Source organism: Bemisia tabaci, chromosome 1 (genome assembly GCF_918797505.1).
Source record: "Bemisia tabaci chromosome 1, PGI_BMITA_v3".
NCBI lineage: Eukaryota > Metazoa > Arthropoda > Insecta > Hemiptera > Aleyrodidae > Bemisia > Bemisia tabaci.
In genome coordinates, this window is record NC_092793.1 from 68,900,757 (window position 1) to 68,925,338 (window position 24,582).

The 24,582-nt window shown below is 43.0% G+C and overlaps 1 protein-coding gene across 6 annotated transcripts in view; it reads right to left on the minus strand.

The window, feature by feature from the left end:
* Nucleotides 1-24,582, minus strand: part of cyst (rho guanine nucleotide exchange factor 18 cysts) — a 139,001-nt gene that overhangs the window by 65,700 nt on the left and 48,719 nt on the right. Inside the window, exon 1 of one of the 6 annotated variants that reach the window (XM_019043259.2) lies at nt 22,218-22,591. The exons of the other annotated variants lie outside the window; for them this stretch is intronic. Coding sequence (XP_018898804.2) covers nt 22,218-22,269 — 52 coding nt within the window. The 5' untranslated portion in view covers nt 22,270-22,591. Of the gene's footprint in view, nt 1-22,217; nt 22,592-24,582 lie in introns of those variants that run through there. 6 annotated transcript variants of the gene reach the window in all.

Below are 24,582 nucleotides of genomic sequence, written 5' to 3' on the forward strand. Positions count from 1 at the left end.
TAAACGCTTATAACTCCGTTTATAAAAATGTTTGAAGTTCTAAAAGTGGTTCCATTGGTTTTCTCGTGAGATTTTCTTCTTAAAACACCCCTTGAAATTTAAAATCTGACGAGATAAACATCAAAATTTATGGTATTGGTCAAAAATTTCATGTCCGACCTCCCGAATTGACTCGATCCACTGTGCGGCGTCGGGGACCCGGAACGAGCGACTCTCGGCTGGCGTCCCTGCCGCGCGATCTGCTCCAGATCAAAGCCCGAAGGAGACAATGCATTATTGATGCAACTAATTGGACGTATTTCTATCAAACGGAACTAAGTGCGTTAAGACATGAGCCCTGAGACCCATAAGAATATGTGCATAACAGGGCTCGCGTCATAATGCACATAGTTCCGTTTGGTAGAAATACGTCCAATTGAGACGAATCCTGGGCCCGGGCGCTGCGCCGCCGACCAAACCCAGCTCCGCTCTGCAGGCAGCCCGCAACACTCAAAATTTCCCCAATTAGGTACTAGTTTTCGTCTTGCCCGAGCGGGACGCGGGTTGAGGCCCAATTTTAAAGACGCTCCGTCAGACCTCAGAAAGGTATTAATTATGAAGGTTTCAATGCATAAAACGGGGCTTTCAAGTAGTCTTAAGGAAGCCAATTTGGGGGAGGGGGCACGTAGTCAGGGAGGCTGACTTGGGGGAGGGCTCAATTCTATTGAACCCATCATTTTCCAAATCACGTAAGCGCCCAGGGATGTAGAAACTTCCGAGGGTTCCCCCGAAATAAATCTAGGTTCCCCCATTTTAAGTTTTCGCAGAATTTTGCCCGACACATGAAGTAACGCGGTCGACATAGTTTTGTTCCCCCCAAAACAGCGCGCTTGAATGTTTTGTTCCCCTAGAAACAGCGCGCTTGACAGTTAGGTTTCCTCAAAATAGCGCACTCAACAGTCAAGTTCCCCCTAAACCCCAAAAAAAAACCTCCCAAGGTTCCCCCAATTTTTCTCGTCCTCAAATGGGTTCCCCCATTTCACACGAACGGCCGGTCGCGTGCTTAGGAAGTTTCTGCACCCCTGTAAAGCGCCAATCTCTATTTTCGAGGTAGAGGGGTTGTTTATACTTTGGTATCTCTGGTATAATCAATCTTGTCTGTTTTCAGAATAGCCTTCTAAAAGAACAAACATTTTTTGGAATTCCATGATTGTCAACAAAGCTAATAAAACGGGTGTCCTCGTCTTCCTCCCATTCGCAATTGTGGCGCTTACGTGGTTTGGAAAATAATCAGTTCAATTTCGGAATATGTCGAACGTAGCCTCGCGTTTCTGGGGGCGACTCGACGAAACGGAAACGATTGTAAATTTTCTATTAGAAAATATTTTTTTTCGAGGAAATTTACGAATATCGAATTTTTTCTTGAAATTTTCATATGCGTTCGATCAAATTACGAGCGGAATTCCCAGAAAAATTGGAGGAAAAATATTTAAGCATATTCCCGTAGAATCGCAATTTATCCAAGGAAATTTAGCAACGCCTGAAAGCTCATACACCGTTCTTCCTCAGCACGGCAGTAGGATGTTCGTCGTTTCTAAAGAACGTAACTACATTTCAATGTTGCCGAATTTCCACCAATAAATTTCATATTCACCAGGAAAATCTTGGACATTTCGAACTGGAAAGTTCACTGCTATTTCTTTCAGTCTCGTGTAAAAATAAGAAAAATTGTGGACAACGATTGCATCGATACATCCTAGGAAAAAAAACTGAATCGTTCGAGTCAATTTTGCAACCTGGAATTAAGTTACGTTCCTTCATCCGGGAAACTATGCATTGGACGTATTTCGGCCAAACGGAACTATGTGCATTATGCCATGAACCCTGTTATACATATATTCTTATGGGTCTCAGGGCTCATGTCATAATGTACATAGTTCCGTTTGACAGAAATACATCCCATTGTGAGTGAGCCACGAGTGAGCGCGCCCAGTGGCGAGGATCTCGGCAGCTTCTCACGGCACAGTTTTCGAGAGGGCGATTTGAATTCAGAGCGGCGCGGGGCGATTGTTGATTAAAGTCTAATTAATTATCGCGAGGGGGGCGGGGACACCGGGGGGGGGGGGGGGCTACCGGGAGTTTTTCTGCGCGGCTCATGACCGCAATGCTAACGGGCTCATTATTCCCTTTTGAATCTGTCCCCGCGCTCGGCCCCGCCTTCAATCGCAACACCGCCGTCGCACAACGGATCGAGTCAATTCGGACAAAATCTGGAAAATTTTAACGCCTATACTGAAGGAAAACCGCCGTATGAACCTTTAGGCGTTGCCAAATTTTCTTCGATAAAACACAAATTCCCTGGTAAACTTATAGATATTTTTCTTCCAATTTTTCAGAGAGTATTCTTTGTATTTTGATCTAAAGTCCCTGGAACTTCTAAGGAAAAATATTAATAATTTTCCTCATAAATGAACATTTTATCAAAGGAAATTTGGCAACTCTCGAATGTTCATACGGCGTTCTTTCTTAGCACGGCAGTATAACTCCGTTTATACAAACATTTGAGGCTCTAAAGGCGGTTCCTTTAGTTCCCTATTGAAATTTTCTTCAATAAGCACCTCTTGAAATTTAAAATGTGTCAGAATAAACATTTAAATTTGCAGTTTCAGTCAAAAATTTCAAGTCTGATCTGTCTCATTGGCTCGATTCACTGCGCATCGGAAGGAAAAATTGTCGTGGAACCATTCGAATGTTACCAGATTTCCGCTGATAAAATATTCGATTTTACAAGAAATTGCGGATATTTTACCTGAAAGTATAGGTAAAATAAATATAACAGGTAGTTTGGATCCTCGCAGTACTGCCGTGCTAAGGAAAAACGCCGTATGAACCTTCAGGCGTTGCCAAATTTCCTTCGATAAAACGCAAATTTCCTGTTAAACTTATGAATATTTTCCCTCCAATTATTCAGATAATTTTGCTCGCAGTTTTACCTGAAGTTCTTGAAAATTTCAAAGAAAAATACTCGTAACTTTCCTTGAAAATAAACATTTCATTCGAGGAAATTTGGCAACTCACGAACGTTCATACGGCGTTCTTCCTCGGCACGGCAGAGTACTTCCCATGTCGTGTCGCACAGTGGATCGAGTCAATGATGGAGGTCGGACATGAAATTGTTGACAAAAATTGTAAAATTTTACCTTCATCTCATCACAATTTCAATTTTGAGGGGGGCTTTTTACAGAAAAATTTACGAGAAAACCAACGAAACTACTCTTAAAACATCAACATTGTATATTAATGAAGATATACGCTTTTAAAGTTTTTAAATCATGTCCGACCTCTCCCATTGACTTGATCCACTGTGCGTCGCCCCGCGCTGTTGATGACCGGTTGCCCGTTCCTCTCAGACAAATTAAATTACCTCCCGTAAATTTGACACCACCGCGCGTATTAAAACAAGCTTAAACGGCGAAAAGGGTAAAAGGTGAACTTGTGATAGCAATAACTGCGACCGCCGCCGCAGTTTCCCGAGTATTATTTCAAATTTCGACGCTCGGAGACGATGTCCGGGGTGGCTGCCGAGCTGGTCGCCAATAAACCCCTTCCACTCCCCACTCGAAAGATTTAAAGCGGGTGAATTTTCGCTCGTGGTCCGTCAAATTTGAGCGGCGAATGGAGGTCCGACGTTTCCGACCCGTGCAAAAATTCGCCTGCTGTGCGTAGGTCCTTACGAGCGAGGCTAATTCTCGCATATTCGGCAACACTGCGCGGGAAATCAATTGAAAACAATGCTGCACCGATCCGAGGGCGGTTGTTTTTGGTCGACCGCCGCCGCACCACCGCATCGGTCGCTGATGGGTGCCGGCGCGGGTCGGGGATTTTCGATCTTTCGTAAAATCTTGCGGATAACACGTTGGTGCCATTGGTTATGTGTGAAAGCAACTCCCAAGCTCAGAAAAAGGTCAAGTTGAGGCCGTTGTAGGAGTTACGGCATTTTGTGTATACGCGCGAAAGGGTAGGAACCTACACACACACGTAAAAGTCGCTACTACCACGCACTCTGGGGTTCTGCGACACCCAAACGCCACATTTGCTTATCTTCCCAAAGGTAATCGGGCAACTGACAACGCAAAATCTCTTTGAAAGCAGGGTGTCTATTAAAACAGGCTGGCCAAAAATCCGTACTTTTACAGTACTTTTTAGTACATTCCCGAGAAATTCGGTACGTCTCCTCAGCGGAAAAATTCAGTACTTTTTCAGTGCCTCCGATTGACGAAATTCGAAAAAATTAAAGAATTTGAATTTCTCCTTTAAATGGCGACAAAAATGAAAAAAATCCGGACCTTCTTCCGGAATTTTCGCACTTTTTCAGTACTTCCGGACCACCCTTAAAAAATCAGTACTAGTACCGAACTTTCCGGACTTGTAGACACCCTGCTTTGTCAACGCCCTGCCGCCATCTCGTCATGTGGCCTCCCCGTCTTTTTTTCCCAGGTGGTACCCAATACAAAAAAGGTTGGGGGGGGGGGGGGGAAGGTGCCAAAAAGTCCGAAATTTAGTGTTCAGTATTTGATGATGATGGTGATGATGATGATAACTCGATACGCCTCATTGCTGTCTAAAATTAGATGGTTTTTTGGGCTTTGAGCTAAATTTGGACAAAAATATATAGTTCATAAAAAATCCGTGAATCTCATAGGATCTGCGGGAGGAGCGAGTGTGCGGAGGGAAGGAAAATAGGATGAATTTTTGAGCTAAACTGGCAACGGTGGTAATGGCATAATCCACACGCGAAAGGCTTACCGCAACGAGCGGTGCGCGCGGTTCCCGATCAAATAGCCGGCGGTCAGTATTGTCGAATTGTTGTCGGAATTGAAAGTTGGCCCGAATGGAGGGCTTTAGCGATGACGTCACAAGTCGATTTACTACGCCCCGCTTTCATCGCGCTTATAGAAGCGCGCGCCGCGCCGGCTCCTCCACGCTGGGGCCCTGGGAAGCAGGAGTGGTCCAGCTTCATTGCAACGTTTCAAAATTTCCATAGATATGATGGTTTTTTGTTTATGAAACACAAGACAAGGTAAGAATGAAAAATCTTATTCATGTTTCCGCTTCAAAATTTCACGTTAAACACGATTGGCAAAACGAAGAGTATTAAAATCAACTCCTAGTCAAGATATCTACGTTTAGATTTAGCATTTACAGTTGGGTACGAAAATTTAAAACCGCTCACATGAAGAACAAGAGTCTATTAAATTCAAATCAAGCACTTTAACGGTTTTGTGGGCTTTAGTCACAGTATAAGCAGAGTTCCTTCCGCACCATCGTTCGGAGCATGAACAAAGTGCAATATCTGAGCCAAAGCGTTGAGGTTGGCATACTTTCAGACTGCAGAGACTGTCATAGATACATGCGGTCGAACTCAAAGACATTTTGATTTTTTAAATAAGCGGGCCGGAAGTTTGAATAGATGCATCGAAAAACGTAATATCATCATTAGAAGTTACCTTCAAAAATTTTCGTTGTGCAAATCGTGCTCTACGTGAAATATTGATGAGAAAACAAATGTCATAATGCCTATTTTCGCATCTTGTTTGAGGGTCCATTTCACAGTAAGGGCCGTAAGCAGAGTCGTTTCTTAAACAGCTCATTTCCTTGGTGGGCCCCGTTTGGATTACATTGAGATGGTGGAACTTCAAGGAGGTCCTATGATACATAGCATAAGTGGACCACATTTTGCAATTAGGAAGTACAATTTCTAGCTCATTAAAGATACAACATAATTATGCGCCATTAGTTTCCCTAAGTAGATAGGTATTTCATGTTTGAGCCAGAAATTACAGTTCCGAATTTCAAAATGCAGTCCAGCTATGGAGCAATTATTCATAACATATGTATGGAACTGCATTTTGCAATTAGGAACTAAAATTTCTGGCTCATCCGTGGAAACATGTATGAGTATATGTAAACTAATCGTACATACTTCGTTTCTATAATACTTATCTTAGTTCCTAATTGCAAAATGTAATCCACGAAAGAGACAATTTTTAGGTATCTCGAGTGAGATTCGACAGTACTGTCAGTTAGTTTCCCGACTGAAAACTAAACTATGACATCAGGTCGACAACGCCGCAAATCAAGATACGTGTCTGGAATTAATTAGTCTTCTACACTAGGTTAAATTACGAATTCTTTCAGAAATTGAAAGAGAATGAATCTCAAGTTCTCTGAGAAATTCCTGTTTCATAGAGGGAAATTAAGGAACTTCTAGAGATTCAAATACTGTTTCTGTCTCGCACGACAAAGCTAACATTCAGATGGGCGAGAACTAAAAGGGATCAACTGCATTGCAACGTTTCCACGTTTCACCTGATAATTTATTAATATCTTCACCAACGGACGTATGCAGTTTACACCATAGTGTTTGCAAGGACGAAGGAATGGAGAATTTGAAAGTGCCTGGAATTTGATGAATTTCATGTTCAAAGGGAAACTAAGGAGAGAACTGAACACGAGAATACCCTTGGTCCATAAACTGAACAATTATTGGAGGAGATGGGACAAAATGATCTAATCTGCTAAAATACATGTGTTTAAATGGAAATGCCGCAGAGATAGGCATGAATTTTCTTACTTTTTAATATTTCTTCACATATACTTTTTCCACAGTCAGAAAAAATATAAAAAATCCCGCGAAATCATCCCTTTGAGCACTCTCAGATGACACAATAAATTTTCGTGCTAATTCTCCATTTACGATGACATTCAGAGGAAAATCTGCATCCGTTTCCGCGTGATCGGACGAATCATCAAATCGAAAAATTCTGCTAGAAACCTGGCAGTGCCGCTCCGCATAATCATCCCTATCGAAGCACTTTCGGCTGTCAATTAGTAGCGTAATTTTCAGCAATTCGGGGTGCGGGGTGCCCCGCGAGGGGAGGGCGATAAGGGGTGCGACAGGAGGCGGGAGGGGGGATTAAAACAAACGCTAATCTCTCCGAGTGCGGCCGGCAGCGGGTACGCAATCGTCCCCGCTGCTAAATACTAAGGGGAGGCGCAGCCCCCTCATTACTCATTCGAAATTTAATTTCGTGCAACTGGAACTGCCGCGCGGGGGTAGCGGCGAGGCACAACTTTCCCCACCCCCTTCGCCCGGGCTATTCGGCTCGTTCGGATATAACTTTTCTCCCCCCCTCCTCAGGTGGGGTCCCGTTGGAGTCCGTTCATGATTCATTTCCGGCAGAGACGGATGATTCTCGGCTTCCTGCGTTTCGTACTTCCGACGACGACGACGACGACTCCGCGGTTTTTGTCTTCCGTTTCCTTCGTTTTGCGTCTGGCTCGCGCTTTTAGTGGTATTATCTCATACTCGAAATGTGTGGATGGCTCGAGTGACGCCAAGTTAACCACGCTACGAGACGGAACCGACGACCATTCACGGGGGAGAAATCATCCGTCGACTGAGGCCAATTTTCCGGGGGAGCAATTTTCCCGAGTAGCGTCGAAAAATTGGATCGAGGGAAAATACTCTCGCGCGTTTTTTTAAAAATAAATTGCGAGCGGTTAATCTGTTTTTGTGCCAAATGAGGGCGTAAGTACGGACGTATTACAGGGTGTCTACTAAAACAGGCACACCAAAAATCAGTACTTCTACAGTACTTTTTCCCTACATTCCCAAGAAGTTCAGTACCTCCTCAACAGAAAAATCCACTACTCTTTCAGTACCTTCAACTGACGAAAATCTAAAAACTTCAAAAATTTGAATTTCTCGTTCAAATTGAGACAAAAATGAAAAATATTCCAGACTTTCTTGCGAATTTTCCGCACTTTTTCAGTACTTCCGGACCGCCCTTGTACAATCAGTACTATTTTCGGACTTGTAGACACCCTGATATTATAGACCGGAATGTCTTCGAAGAGCTTTGCGATTTATTTGTTTGATTTTATTTTTCAACAGCTCTTGAATCGTCAGGGCTCCAGAAGGACTTTCTTGGTGCAGAAATTTCGCTAAATATTCCTTTTAAGTTTCCGGTCGAGCTATATTAAAGTTTTCAGGCATGGGAACCAATATTAGGTTCCAGAAATAATTCATATAGAATCACGAATATGAATAAAAATAAGGTGGACACAGGGGAAGAGTAGAGAGAAATTCAGCTCCAGCTTAACCTCCAAACCGAACGGAAATATCATGTTGTGATTTTTGTTTCACCATGTTTTCCTTTCTGGATACTTTTTGGCTTTCATGTTCTTTGAGGTAGATCTTACGGCTCGGTGGGTGGGTGGTGAGGAAGGGGGGGGGGGAAAATTCAAAATCTAGGTATCACTGTTTTAAGCTTGCAGTGGCCTTGTGAATGCATCCCTAAATGTCCGAAAAATAGTTCACGAACTTTTCCATCGCATGGTGAAAATAGAAAGTTAGTATGAACAATAATCTACCCCTTATTTGGTTTTAACTAATTTTATGCGAAGATTGAAGTGCTGATTAATTAGTACAGCACTTACATATTGTGAAATCAATCCTTCTGTCTCTCTACCGACTAAATCTATTATTTTTGTTTCGATATATATTCAGTCGAGTACTAGTCAAAGTTTTCAAAAACACATCACAACTTTTAAACTTTCCGTCACTCACTTTCGAGGATAAAAACTTTTCAAAACAAATACAACTTAGCGAGCGATACCATCAAGATTAAAAATGTACAAAGGCTCAATTTGAGAGCCGCTCTGCCGAGAAGACGGTTTGAGCTGGCTTCCTCGCATCACAATTTAAAAGTTGAGGCGCGTCGGTGTGTTAAGTTGGGGGAAGGAGGGGGGAGGAGGGTGGGAGGAGAAAGGAAAGGCCCGGGCGGAGGCGGATGAAGGATTGCGAATCTCAAGTTACTTGAACTATGAGCGGAGCACTCGGCGGCAGGGCGCAGGGTGCAGAGTGCGAGGGATACCCTTGTGAAGGCACAGTTCATAACCAAGTGCCACTAATTACACTGGCACTTTCGAAATTAATCCGCGACCTCTAATTTTTACTCGGAGCACTGATGAACGAACCTCAAACAATGGCTTATCGGAACTGGCGCTTCGGGACGGAGGGGGGGGGGGGGGGTTCACTAGGACTTAACGAGAGATCGGTCTGGAGAAGGACTCGGTAAAAACGGTTACGAACATACGATGTTGCCGCGATGATGATGATGTTCAAGTGTTGAATGATGCAGTGCTCCCATTTTATGGCCGTCAAAAGTTCCGGGATTCGGAACTTTTTTTGTTCTGATCTCTCCCACTAAATGACCGTCGACAGTTCCGGGATTCTTTTGAGATTTTTTCAACAGTTCCGAGAAGGTTCCGGAGGAAACAAACGATCCGAAACATTTTGGGAATTTCAAAAGTTCCGGAAAATTCAGGAAAACATCAGAAGTTCTGAAATTCGGTGGTTCCGGACAGTAGGAGCACTGGAATGATGTTTCTTTCTTCCGTTTTTTTCATTCAATACTTGTTTTTTTTTTTTTTTTTTTTTTTTTTTTTTTTTTTTTTTCCAGTTTTGCCTTACAGGAAACATAAAATTTTATGCTCAACTTGCCAAAAAAGTTCAAGCAGATTTCTTATACTTTTCTCTCCTTATCCCACTTCTTCACTATAAAGCTACGGTACACTCCATTATCAAGCACTTCTGTTATCAGTGGCGGTGTTTCAGTGGTGTATCCTCTGTAAATATCGATTAACCTACCATTTAAACCTATTGAAAAGGATCGACAAACAGATTGTTCGCAGCGAACACCTTAATGATCGATTCTTCACCATACCTCCAGATGGGGAAATATCGATACATCGCTGGGAATGTGTTTTTTTGAAAATTTTGATCTAGTCGCTGATCGAATTCTCTGAAAAATTGGTGGGAAAATATTTACAGATTTCGTTGGACACTCACACTTTATCAAAAGAAATTTGGCAACATCTGAAGGCCTTTACAGCGTTTTGCCTTAGCACGGGAGTGTACTTCATCTACTTGGGGCTTTAGGATCGGAGATGTGCTACCTCGCGAAAAAATATATAAAGCTTGAAATCAGATTGTCTGCTGGTACCCTGTCATTCAAATTCTTCGCTTTTTTAACTGTATTCGGATTGGGAAAGTGGAATGATGGAATGACACAGGAATAAACCGAAAAACAGGAATCGAACCGAACTGGAACCGGGAACTTTGAAGGAACCGGGAACCTGATATAGGATTGCGTTGGGAAATCATGTACCCCCTAGGACATGTTTAGAGTTTATCACGAAAATCTCGAGTTTCCGTACCCTTTTACGGAAAATCCGTACCTTTTCCGTTCTTCCGTACCGACCTCCTGGATATCCGTCTTTTTCAAAGTATCCGTACTTGTTCCGTACGGTAGACACCCTGTTAAATCAGGGTGTCTAAACTAAAACAAGCTGGACAAAAATCAGTGTCTTTACAGAACTTTTTCAGTACATTCCAAAGAACTTCAGTTCCTCCTCAACAGAAAAATTCAGTACTTTTTCAATACCTCTATAGTTGACGAAATTCGAAAAATTTCAAAAATTTGAATTTCTCGCTCAAATTGCGAAAAAAGTGACAAGAATTCCGGATCTTCTTGGGTATTTTCCGCGATTTTTCGGTACTTCTGGACCACCCTTAATAAATCAATACTATTTCCGGCCTTTCCGGAAATTCCGGACTTGTACACTGGAAAAAAACACACATTGGATCTAGAGTCCAGACTCTTGAAAACATTGACAAGAAAAAGGACTCTTGATTCAATCAGATTTAAGCTTAAATCAAAAGGAAATCCGCTCAAATTAAGAGGTTTGGTTCTTGATTTAAGCTTAAATCCGATTAAATGAAGAGTACTTTTTCTTGTCGATGTTTTCAAGAGTCTGGACTCTAGATCCAATGTTTTTTTTTTTTTCACTGCAGACATCCTGCAAATATTTTCCTTGAGTTTAGGAGGGGCGAGTTGGCGGGAAAAAATTCTCATTTCCCGGACACGAGCGAAGGTTTCATGGTTCCTCTCTGATATTTCCGTCCTAATTCCAGCCGAACTTAAGCGCGATTTGAGAGGCGGGAACGAGAGCGACTCGGTGCCCGGTCCATGATTAAAACTCAAGCGGCGAGAACTCTCAGTCGTGGTGGGAGCGACAACAACGAGCACAGCGGTGCGCTGATTGCAACCGCTTTTTATTCTCATAATTATTTATTGTTCCACTAAACTATTAACCGCAGCTCTCAGCACGGTTGCCGTTGGTCGGTTCCTTCATATTTCCTATAAAAAAGTTCTCCTCTTAGAACTCACCCGAAACATCTACAGGCATAGGAAAAGAACCATTCAAGGCGAATATACATCGGGAGTGAAAAATCATGGAGATTTTGCTGAATTAACGCTTTAATTTTGATATTTTTGCCAAATACGGATCAATAACGTTTAGAGGCACATTTCAGCTGTTTCGTCTCATAAATTTTCTTTTGTGAACCCTAAAATAGAGCTGAGAGTCAAAGACCCCCCCCCCCCCCAAAAAAAAAACTTGGATTGAGGGAAAGCAGATACTCGGGATGAGAAGTAAGTGTACCCGCTCTTATAATTAGTATAGGTGAACGGTTTTCTTTGATGACGCGCAGTTTTCTAGTTTAAGAGGAATTGCGTTTTCGTAAGAGTAAATTTTTAAAGTGCGTGAGCACTATGGTTATTAGGGCAATTATTTCATTATTGGCAAGAATTAAATTCTGCTTTAGAGGCAATACGCTCTAGGATATGATCGTTACAGTAGCTGCAGTGAAGAACGCGACGATTACATTAGCTTGTGGTACGAATGCAATAAACGTAATGATACTTTCGAAATGAAACTGGCAACGTCCAATCATGTACAAATTGCTTTTACAGTATCACGCAGCACGCACAGGATCATGAGAATTAGGAACTTAAGACGCCGCGCCGTTCCGAATTTTTTTGTGCTTCCTCCCGCTGTACTTGCACTTTTTTCCGTTGAAAACTGAGAAGTATCACTCACAATAGAGAAACACTGAGGTCGTGCTAAAGTACGATACCACGAAAAATCAATTTCTGGGAAGAGATTAAACTTCCTGATTGATGACGCTTATTTTGTCATTAGGCAAATCGAAAGTTGAGCCGTGAAATAAAAATGCTGGATAGCAGTAAACGGGTTGCGTTTCAGAGATTTCTGCATCTCCGAGACATCTGTGGTTTAAGAAAGTATCCAACTGAACTACTTTAATGTACTTTAGTTCCTCCTTTGACTTTTATGAGGTGCAACTTGCATATTGCTAGCGCACTGGACTATTATCCATTCGGGAGATTCGAATCTGGCCTCAGATTCGATTTGGCGGTTTGTACCTGATTTTCGAAAATTTTGCAAATTTTTTTACCAAAGATTTGGTCAATACAACCCAGAGAAACACTAACCAAAAAATATTAACCGCATGCCTGAGTTACTTTGTGTTCCACTTCCCATATTGACATCAAATACCGGTACCTTGTTTTCACTGTGTGGTGCGGTGCTTAACTTCCGTATCATGTCTAGGATTCTATTACGGATATCTGAATAATATATTTTTTCGCTAGGACTCACTTAAACAAATAAACAACTTACCGGGAGAATATGACGTAACTTCTAAATCAAGTCTTGAAATTGCACTCACCTGAAAAAAAAAAAAAAATAGAAATAGTTAGTTAGTTAGATACCAAACATTAACACAGAAATATGACAGAGACTGATACAAATAAAAAAAAAAAAAAAAATCTCCTCATGTAAGAAAGTAGGTACATACCTGATAAAAATAATGTTATGATAAGGAAATACGCCGTGTGAGTATTCAAACCTCGTCAAATGTCTTCCGGTAAAATAAGAATTTTCAGAAAAATTGAAAATATTCTCCTTTGAATTTTCTCAAGAGAGATTCATACGAATTCTCTTCTTTCCGGTCTGAGATATTCAAGACAAAATATTCCTTAATTTTTTCAAAAATAATTATTTCGTAGGGGGACGTTTCGAAACATTCGAATACACATATGGCGATTTTCCTTACACTGAAAAACAAAAAAAAAAAAAAAAAAAAAAAAAACCGTTTTACCGTTGAGACTTACACTAAGGGTCAAATGGTACCAACTAAAGGCAGTAGGGCTGGACTCCAAAGCTGTAGAGCTGGACCTTACAGCTACAGGGCTGAACCCTACAGCCGTCTAGGGCTCAGCACTACTGCCTGTCGGCGGCGCTATTTGACCTACAATGTAGGCCTCATGCCTCAACGCTAAAACTGTTTTTTCAGTGTAGCACATGATATCTCACCTCTTCTATGAAGACTCAATTACGCGTTGCTTTTGATTTCGAAGAGCATTAAGAACAACTGCACGAATGTTTCCATTGTTCCCTTCAAGAACAGTCTCGTGAACTGGTCCTGCCGTCCAGTGAACTGAACATTCAGTTCACATGACTGGAGTTAGACTAACTGAATCTTTCAGTTCATATACTCCCCAGCAAAACTTTCTCTCCGTGTAAAGAAACGACTAGGAGTGCGGCCTTAAGGGTTCCGATTTGACGAACCTAACTCGAGGTTCATTCAATCAGAAGGAAAGATGTCTTGAAAGTTAAGTTGCAGCTCTGACGGGTCATCCCGGATCACAATTTATGTGCACGATGATGCTTCGTCGAAAATCAGCAACACATTCAATGTCATCAAAATTCATCTTTATTCTGATCGTGTAGAAGGCTCAGAATCAAGACAAAATTTTCCACGCCAATGCCACTATCGCAACTGAGAGATCCAATTTCAGAAATGACGTTATTTCCCAAGTGGGTCAGTACAACTTGATCATATTTCGACAGGAAAACACGATTTCTCAGAGCTGATGAAATGAAAAACTCGAACCGCGCAACAGTAACGCGAAATGAGTACTTTTGAAGAAAATAATATAATACGTGGTAAAAGCTTGAGCCGAATTATTCTGTACGTTTGAAACGGACAAACCCGGCGAGAGAAGTTGTCACGGCGGGCGTCAATCAGATGCAAGCAAGAACAAATTACTTGGAGGCGAACCGCAGCCGACAAAAGGTTTCAATACTTTAAAATCTTTTAACAAACTAAGACCTTTTGAGGCAAACGATGATGAATTTAGACGCAACTTGAACCTATGCATCGAAAAAGTTGGATCAAGGTATTTATCAATTTTTCTAAAGGACGCGACAGAGACGCAGTAAGTATTGAGAGTGTTTTGAGAGGTTCGAAATCAATTTCGAATAAAATCGTAGACATTCCTCTTTTCAGATTGGTGGATCATGGATGGAGGTCGTTTCCAAATGGACCACGTTTAGCAGAGAGAAACTAAGTTACATCAGCTATTGCCAAATTTAACTGAGCAATTTAATTTTTGACAAGAGAACGTTGGTGCAGATTCCTTTAAAAATTCTAACAGGGTGTCTTCTAAAACAGGCGGGCCAAAAATCAGTACTTTTACAGTTCTTTTTCAGTATATTCCCAAAAAATTCAGTACCTCCTCAATAGAAAAATTCAGTACTTTTTCACTACCTCCATTTGACGAAATTCGAAAATTTTCAAATATTTGAATTTCTCGCTCAAATTGAGACAAAAATGAAAAATGAAAAAAATTTCGGACTTTTTGCGGAATTTCCGCACTTTCTCAGTACTTCCGGACCCCCCCTCAAAAAATCGGTACTATTTCCAGACTTTCCGGAAGTTCCGGACTTGTAGACAAACTGTCTAAGAAACTGCCTTGAAGTGCAAAAAATTCACTGAAAATTGCACAAAAATCTGCAAAACCGTTTTCATGCAAAAAATTAAATTCCTCAATTAAAGTTGGCGATAGCTGATACGGTTTACTGCTTAAAGCGGTTCAAATGGAAAAGGGATTCTTCCCCCTGCTGTCTGCGGATCCTCCGAGTAGTCAAGAATGCGAGACACCCCTTTCCTCAGAACTGGAGTTAAACCCCCTCTACCTCCGAGACGAAGGATGTAATAACGACGGCTTTCGGAGCGTCATGCCAGGCACCCGCAATCCCGGCGTCAGCTCGTCTGCTCCGGATTGAAGCGGCTTAAACAATAAACAGCGCGGAAATCCCTGCATGCATGTAAGCACACCGCGATGTGCACTCGTGGGGACAGGGGCGGTGTGGGTTGCATTTAGCAGGGTGACGGCGCTAATTTCATCGTGGTAAGTGCAGGTGTGGGTGGTCGCGGTTGCCTGCATGCCGGATTCTCGGGCGAGAAAAGCGCGGCTCCGATCCGTAACTCCGGGGAGATGAGCGGTTTTGTCTCGACGCTGGGGTTGTAGTATTAGCTTGATAAACATGTCGCCGGGCGTGCGTTTGTTTGCGGCGCGCGATTAGGAGGTGACATGCAGCGTTGAATGCGGGTCATTTTGAAGCCCGGCCAAGTGACAAACGGATCAGCCGCCGCAAACACTTCGCGTGTCCTTCTCGTGGCTCAGGAAAAGGACTAACGAGATGTAACGCAAATTTAGTCGACGACAACAAACCATTATTTTTCGAGAAAATAAAAAGAAAGAATGCAAAGAGACAAAAAGAACTCGAAAACACTGGGGTAGGAGCGATCGGCTGCCTCCCCCGTCGCCCATGGGTGAATTAAGAGAAGAAACGTAATTCCTGATATTTTTCTGATTTTTCTTGACTCCTGGCACGGTAGGCAAAAAGCAGTAAGACTTTCTCCGCGGAGGAGATCCGCGTAAGAAAAATTCCTGATAAAACGTCCCATTTCCGATTTTCCCGATTTTTTCCTGATCGGCCAAAATTCCTGATATTTTCCGGTTTTTCCTGATGCTAGACACCCTGCCTTCCTTTCCAAAGATTCGAAAACGCTCGCCGAACCAAAGTGAGCACGACACAATTTACGAGTTGGCTCCCTTTTGTTGCTAGATTGCCTCACTTATTTTAATGTCATGTAGAATATCCAGATTTGTTCTAATAGAATCTGACAATCTAGTGATTTGCGGCGCCTGGCGTTGGATATTTTCCTTCTCAGCCCGAAGTTTCCCGAGAAAGAGGAACGGAAGGAGAACAAGAGCCGGGGCGACTTTTCTCCGCTCCCGAAGTCCCGAGTTCGGACGAACGGATGACAGCACATAATTTCTCATTTGAGTGATGTGTCTTAAAGGTCTCCTAGATCCGCGGGCTTGACAAGGCCGGAATCAACAGTATCAAAAAGCGAAAGGAAATAACGATATTACAGCCTCGAAATCTCGTGGACCATAGTATTTTGCCCGTCCTCCCCACTCTAGAGCTCATCAATTTTCGGCGCTTATATCATTACTCACTCCCACCCTTCAATTATTACGGGATAATTCCGCTCTCTCGGGCGGGGAATCCGTCGCATCGTCGCACCTCTAACAAAAGCGCGTATCTCTATTTCCGTATGGGCCCCGGAAGACATAGAGTTATACGGAGCACAGGGTTCGAATATAAATTGAGATATGCGCTTACGTCAGAGGAGCGACGGCATGAGTGCTTGTTTCTAGGACGTCGAGACGTAAACCGAACTCGACAGCGACCGGGCCAGCGCTGCTCGCTTTGGCGCTAGAATTCGCCTGATTTCGCCGCCGGTGCATGCGGGAGATAGGGGAGTTCTTTTTCCGGACGATTTTCCGCACCTGTCAGCGGTGCCCTCGGGGACGGGTGCGACGTCATGAATCCTGCCCTTCCGATTCCAGCCTCTTCAAAGTGGGATCATCATAAAAGAGACTAAAATACGTCGCCGGAAATTTCCCGATAGGTACCGAGAGCCGTGGGAGGATTCATATTTAATTAAAAAATACGACGCGAGATGGAAATGCAACGCGAGCGCTTTATGCCCGGAATCATGAATCTGCGGAAGGGGGAAGTGTCAGTGGCACACGTTTGTCTCTTTGAGGAAATTTCAGCGAAAGGATTCGGGTTTAAAAATAGACTGAAAAGGGATTTGAGTGCCATTCACTAAAACTCTGAGCTTATCATAATTGTGGTCCCAACCGACTCCGAGCCGGATGATAGTTCCGACTCGGAAAGAATCACACTTTGAGTTAGCATACTTTTTACATGGACCGTGTTCTAGCTTCTTTAAAAGTCAGTAAGCGGGCATGAATAGTATGCACAGGGGCATACAGTTTTTAGGAACTCAATGTGATGGATAGAGTCGAAAAATACGTTCACCTCCATTACGAAGTTTACGAGAAGCTTGTAAAGCTTACCAAGTTAGACGAATTTTTCTTTAAACCACGTTTTTTAAACTGCAAACTTCAAATCGTCGTTTACCTCCGATGGAGAATTTGCACACAAAAATGTTATTGTTTCATCTGAGGGTGCTTAATGAGCTGAGTTCGCCGTATTTTTAATAATCTTTTTCTGAAGTAGGAAATCGTAGAAAAGAAGATTTGAAAGTGAGAAAATGTGCCACCTTGTGACGTCATCTGGCGCATTTCCCATTTAAACACGAGTAGTTTAGCAGATTAGGTTTTTTGGTCATAATTCCTCTAAGAATTGTTCAATTTAGAAACCAAGGCTATCCTCGTGCTCAATTCTCTTGGCCGTTTCATTTCAAACAAGAAATTTACAACATTTCAGACACCTGCAAATTCTCCATTAGGTTGAACATTTTTTGGCCTTTTCTTGAGCCAAAATGTTTGACAGTTCATAAAAATAATTATCTTGAAATGTTTGATCTTAAGGCCCATGCTCATGTTGACGGCTAGAAAAGCAAAATATCATAAACATGTTTCCAAGGAAACATGCCGGGAGGGCACAAAACAATTCCATCGTCCTAAATGAGCACATGAGATTTAGGCAGTTCACTCCCCAAAGCCTTTTAAGTGCTACGATAATCTGTACGCGGATAAGATTGCCATATTGCAGGGTTTCTCCCTGCTTTTCTCCTATTTTCAGACTCAACATGCCACTTTAACTGCGAGAGTGGGCAGCCTTGTTCCGCACTGTGTGTTACATGCGTAAACACTGAACAGGTTAGCCTCAATCCTTACAAGTAGCACGCGCCCAGAGGATCAGCCGAAAAGACGACGAGGGTTGAATGTGGAGGTGTAAAAGGGGTTGAATTTAACTCTAATTTAACGTCGTGTTTGATCTGTATGATACCCTTTTATCCTTTTTTCTCAGTTTCGCCACATGTCATTCCAAAATAAGGGTTTTACGACAGAATATCATGAAGAGAGAAGCAGGTCCAAAATATCCTAATTTATCGTCATGAGAGAAGAAATTCATAATAAAAGCGGGTATACTTGCTTGGCATAGTCGCTGGATTGAAAAGTAGGTGGATGCAAACGTTGGCCGAAATTCATCGAGCAACTGATTTTATTTCTTGACTTCAACAGAGCGTTTTTCTCCTTTGGCTCGCAACCCTGCCGCTCTGGTTGAAAAAGTCGACCAAATCCACTCGCGAAAATTCGCCTATGACCACCAATACGGAATACCGGTGATATGAAAGGCTCCTTCACGAAACAAGTCGTCGCTGAATGCATCAGATAATATCCGTAGGGCGATATTGGGTTTAAAAACGCATCTTATTCCCACGCCTGATATAGCTTTAAAAACTCGTTCTTTGATATTTTTTACTTTTCCCTCAAACCCTGAAAACATTATTCCGGCCGTGGAAGCCGTACTAACAGATTATATAGACATACCGCCCACGTTACGGACTTGGAGGCCGAAAGTTCCGGGCATAGCACCCGGAGCAATCGTAGCTGCGCACGCGGCTCCAGCACCCGGAACTTTCGGCCTCTGAAGCCCGGAACGAACGCAGGGTGTCTACTAAAACAGGCTGGCCAAAAATCAGTACCTCAACAGTACTTTTTCGGTACATTCCCGAGAAATTCAGTACTTTTTCAGTACCTCCATTTGACGAAATTCAAATTTCTCTCTCAAATTACGACCAAAATGGAAAATTCCGGACCTTCCAACGGAATTTCCGCACTGTTTCAGTGCTTCCGGACCGCCCTTAAAAAATCAGTGCTATTTCCGAACTTTCCGGAAATTCCGGACTTGTAGACACCCTGGGACGGTACACGGAAAAAATTAAATTGCTGATTTAACAATTCAGTTGCTAAAAAAAGTGACTGCAATGTTTTATTGTAGATTTCGCAACACAAAAATGCTACTTTAACCACCTCCGGGGTTAAATTAGCTTACAATAGTGGTTAAAGTAGCATTTCTTGTTGTAAAATCTACGTTGAAACATAGCAGTCACTTTTTTTAGCACTTTAATTGTCAAAGCAGCAACTGAATTTTTTCCTTGTATATCCTTACAGCCCGTAACCTTTTATTTTCAATGAAGATAAAAAGACGGTTGAACGGACAGCGAGAGGAGCGTGGAGAGAGGCGGAGGGATTCGATGTTAGACAAGAGGTGGAGCACGGGAGGCGGAATAAAATTTTATCCGCTTCGAAGTGGCTGCCAAACTCATCTGTTGCGTTTACGTTCGGGATCCCCCCTAATCAAGGCTGACAACAGGTTGTGCCGCACTCCCTCGGCTGGGAGGTCGAGAGATCCTGCTCCGAGCGGAACAGTCGAGATGGAAAAGCGGCGGGCAAAAGCACCTGCACCTCCAGCGCTTATCTTTGCTCGGGGGTCGCTTAGAGAAAGCTTCCCGACTCCAGACGGGAGGACAAGCGTTTATTTTCTTGCCAGTGCTCCCATACCATGCCCGTCAAAAGTTCCGGAATTCTTTGTAGATTTTTTCAAGAGTTCCGAGAAAGTTCCGGAAAAAACAAAAGATCCGGATTGTTTTGGGAATTTAAAAGTTCCGGAGAAAATGTAGGAAAATCACAGAAGTTTCGAAATTCGGCGATAGTTCCGGGAAATGAGAGCACTGTTCTTTGCAAGTAGATAATTTGCAACCGAGTGGGTACGTTCTCGGAAACTCTTGGCGGATAGGTTCGTGTTGCCCTATGTTAGTTCATGCTAGCGGGTGAACTTCAGCTCCCGACTGAAAGTTTCAGCTGCAATGGACCACGACAGGATAAGAAATTAAGAACTACAGCGTGTGTTTCCTCATAAAAATTTCACGCAGAATAAGTTCAACTTATCAACAACTTTTAAAATTAACTGAGAAGCGAGAAGTGAACGTTGGTGCTGCCGTGTGCTACAGAAAAACGCCGGATGCGCCTTCAGATGTTGCTTTATTTTTTTCAAAAAAGTCAAGTTTGTTGAGAAAATTGTGTTTTTTTTTCAAATTTTCAAGGCGAATTTGTTCGCGATTCAATCTAAAATGTATGAAAATTTAAACAAAAACTATGCAAAAATTTACGCACAAATACATGTTTTATTCGAGGAAATTTGGCAACTCTCGGATGCTCATACGGTATTCTTCCTTAAAACGGCAGCTTAGTTTACATAATGAACGGTAAATTCATAATTCCCACGTTGTACGAACCAAACGTACGTACTTTCGTAGGTGATAGCAAGGCGCGGCGTAAGGAAACCTAGAGCGCCTTCAATCCTGCAAGTATGCAACACGGACATCCGTCGAGCACGAATAGTCGCATGCAGTGCGCCTTCATCATTAACTTCAAATGAGCAGCGTTTCGCATGCATTATAGATCACTAAACATGGTTGGAAATTACGCGCCAAAGCACTTGTTTTTCATCAATATTTCACGTAAAACATTGGATACATCAAAAACTTAACTGATAAGTTAGAAAAAAAGTTCGTAGTTTCCATTACAAACAGTGTTTTTAAATTTCCCACTCGGGGAAAAAAATTATAATCAAAGTAGGGCAATTTAGGAATTGAAATCCGCCTGTACGGTGGATAACGAATATCTAGGGCTTGATTTCGGTACAATTTTCCTTCCTCCTCTGACACGGTGCCTTTAATCTTGTCAAAAAAAGTTGAATGGTACACGAAAAAATTCTTCCTTTGAAAAAATAAATATGTGGGCGAGAAATGTGAATCAACGATCCAAAACCTTTATTTTCTACCTTGTGAGTTGAATTTAACAAGTTTTAAACGCGTCCACCGTGTTCTCAGTAAATTTGCGATATGAGAGCATAAATAATTGTGGAGTTTATTTTCTTAATGGGTCTAGTGGTTTATTGAGCAATTCTTGATGGAAATGACTTGTTAGTTCTATGATGCTGATCATTTTCAGGAACAGCATTATAATAATTTAATTTTTCGATTAAAAATGACCCTACTGCGAAAAGTTCGGCTGAAGATTCTTTTCTGTGAGGTGAAATTTTAGTCACCAATCTTCGAGGAAAAAGTCAAAACAGGACGATAAAATACACTGTCATTGAAAATTGCTCGACCTTTCTTTGACCTTTGAAGGATAATAGAAATGCAAATTAGCTCCACAGGCTCTTGTATTGTACAGTGAATAGGTGCGATCACATCCATTTCAAAATTTCACAGCGCCATGCAAATTCGAAAATTTATCCCGAGATGTCTTTTTACGGCTTAATGATAGAGGACAATATTCAACGTTGAAATTATCAGCCTAAAAACAAATTCTCCTATTATTATAGAAAAAGCCAAAGAAAGGGTGACACAGGGTTGCCACAGAATTTAGAAAATGAAATTTCCTAACATTTCCCTGATTTCCCTGACACATTTTGGTGAAATTCCCTGACAATTGACGATGTGACGGATGGTTAAGAAGGCATGATTGAAAATAGTTTTCAGACCAAATTTCTTGTTCAAAATCTCAAACCCATTCTAGAAAGCAACGAAGGTGATTTAACAAATTTTCCCTGACATTTTTCGGTTTTCCCTGCCCTTTCAAACTTCCCTGACATTTCCCAGTTTTCCCTGACTGTGGCAACCCTGGTGACAGTGTGCCTTGAATGTGAACATTTTCCAACTGTTCAGGCTTTTTGAACTATAAATTTCTTGAATTTCCGTGACTAGTCAAGAATAATAGGGATGAGAATTCTCTTCACAAGCTACGTATATCACAGCGGAGAGGCGCGATTAGATTCATTAAAAAATTTGGCAGAGACGTGCAAATTCAAGGATTGATAGCAAAAATTTTGAAATTTCAACGATCAGTAAAATTAACTGATTTTTCCAAGTTTTCCTTGACTTTGCGAGAACTTTCCCTCATGCATTTCTCATGATTTTTCCCGCCAAGAAAATAATCCATGATTCTTTGGGTTCCCAACGGTAGGGACCCTGCCTCGAGGACGCTCCGACATAGAACGGCGAAAAAACACAAAAATCCGGACGCTGACAAAAACAGAGTCAACCAGGAAGGAAATTCACTCACTTTTGGTGATGGCCTGACGCAATTTTTGCCACAATCTTTTTCCATTTTTCATTCAAAATCCGTTGAGGGGGGATGACTAGCGGCGGAACAACACCAACTCCATGACGAAGAAGCGGTACATCATTTACGTGCGGATCGAGTATGAAAATTTCGGCTTCGGGGGGGGGGGGGGGGGTTGTTACGTTGTTACGGTACCACAAGAAAATTTTAAAAAAAAAATTCCGATGGGCTTTGCTTGGTCGAAAAATTGCGGGGAGCACCGCGGTTGCGACAGTGGTCGAGGGGGGTGGAGGGGGGTGAGCTGGGTGCGGTGCCGAAAATAACCCGACGAAGAAGACGAAGGGACTTTCGGGTTGCGGAGGGGCGCGTGCACGAGAGAGCGGGGACGGAGGCGGACTGACGGGAGTGACGGGAGCGCGGCCTTGGGGCTCCGAGTCGGAAGGGATGCAGCTATGACGCGATCAGGAGCCGGAGCAACAGGGATGAAGCTCGGGGATCGATAGTGGCGCGCCGGGTGGCGAGCTCCGATAATCCCAGTACGCATGGTCATTAGCCCACCTCCTGGTCACCGCGCGCGCCACCGCCGGATCCCGAAATAAATTTGCTCGAATTTAACCCCCTCACCCCTCCTCCGGGTTCCTCGGCCGGAAGGCGAGGCTATCGGGGGCTCGCTATTGTTGTAGGGGTGGATTTTCACGTTGGGGTCTCCATTATCTCCGGTCATCGGGAAATGCAGTTTTGCTAATCGAAAATTGGCGGTGCGCGGGCTAATTATTGAAAATGATGGACAGAGGGTTAGACGAAGAGGACAAATGGACCGAGCTTACAGGTAGAAGCGAGTTTGGTTGCAATGGACAAAGTGGACGGGGCAGGAAAATTAGAGACTAACTGACGGCAACCCATAAGAGACCCTAGAGTCAGTCCTTGCTCTCTTCGGCTTTGGAACCATGTTTAGGCCCCTGTTTCGCAGCCAAAAAACGTGAGTATCGGCAAATCTCGATTATTTCTGTCAAATATGCACCGTCAACTGCCAAATATCCAAAAATTTCTCAATTCCGTGGAGGGGCCGATTTCGGCCCAAATCGCAACCCCTCCTCTCAAAAATTTGAATTTCTCGCTCGAAATGCGACAAAAATGACAAAAAATGAAAACATTCCGGACCATCATACAGAATTTCCGCACTTTTCGGTACTTCCGAGCCGCTATTAAAAAATCAGTACTGCTTCCGGACTTTCCGGAAATTCCGGACTCGTAGACACCCTGTAAAGCGAAAGTCCAAGGACTGAACGCTGGGCTGACGAATGTAGCTGTGTAAGGGCTAACGGGGAGGAGGAGCGAACAAGCCGCGAAACGAGCGAATCCGAGGGGGGCGGGCGGGAAAGGGGGCTCCGGGCTATTTGGCCCAGATTTCTGTTTTCTGCACCGACATGCCGCCGCCGCCGCAGCCGTGCAGAGACACCGAGTTCCAGTTCCTCGTTGGGGCGGTCGCGGGGGTGGGGCGCGCGTCTTCCGAGGAAACATCAGATAACCGCCAACAAAGTGCTCGAGCATTGAATTAACTTTCATCCCTCTCGGGCCATGCTTTCAGCTCCCCCCGCGAGGGATGCAACGGATCATTCCGCTTCTTTAGAGACTCTGACTCCCTCATTTTTCAATTTAATTCTTCATAAAAGCTGTAAATGCTCCGGAGCGTGGCCGTGTTTCTCGTGCGACGGAGCGGGGCGGGGTCCTTGGACTGGAACTGGTGCCGGATTATCGGAGGTCTCTGATGAAGGAGATACGACGCCGAAAATGAAGTTCCCGCGGACCGAGGAAAAGGGAAGGGAAAGGTAAAGTTCATTCGTGTAGCTTTGGAGGACTGATATAAGGTGATTTTAAGTGATTTAGGGCGGAAATCCGCCACTACGTTGCGCTGCGCTCAGCTACACAGCCTCGGCCTTAGAGAAGGAAATCGCAATCTAGAACGCTGATGCTCTCTTACACATTGAGTCAATGAGCCTTGACTGTTTTCGTAACTTTCGATGACATTTTCGATGACAAAGTTGTCAAACTATACTAGTGTTGGTGCTGCTACACGTTATGAATCAGTTCCTTCCATTAATTGGACCGCGTTCCGCAGAAAGGAACCACGTCACATTAGCGATTGTCAAATTTAACCGGACAATTTAATTGTTTACAAGAGAACGTTTGTGCGGATTCCCTTGAAAATCCGTTGCTTTCCGGGAAATTTTAGCGAATTTGCCGCGTGCTATGCAGAAAATTCACTGAAATCTGCAGAAAAATCCGCACAACCGTTTTCATGTAAAAAAATAATTTGGCAATAGCTGATGTGGCTTGGTTCCTCTCTGCGTAACGCGGTCGAATT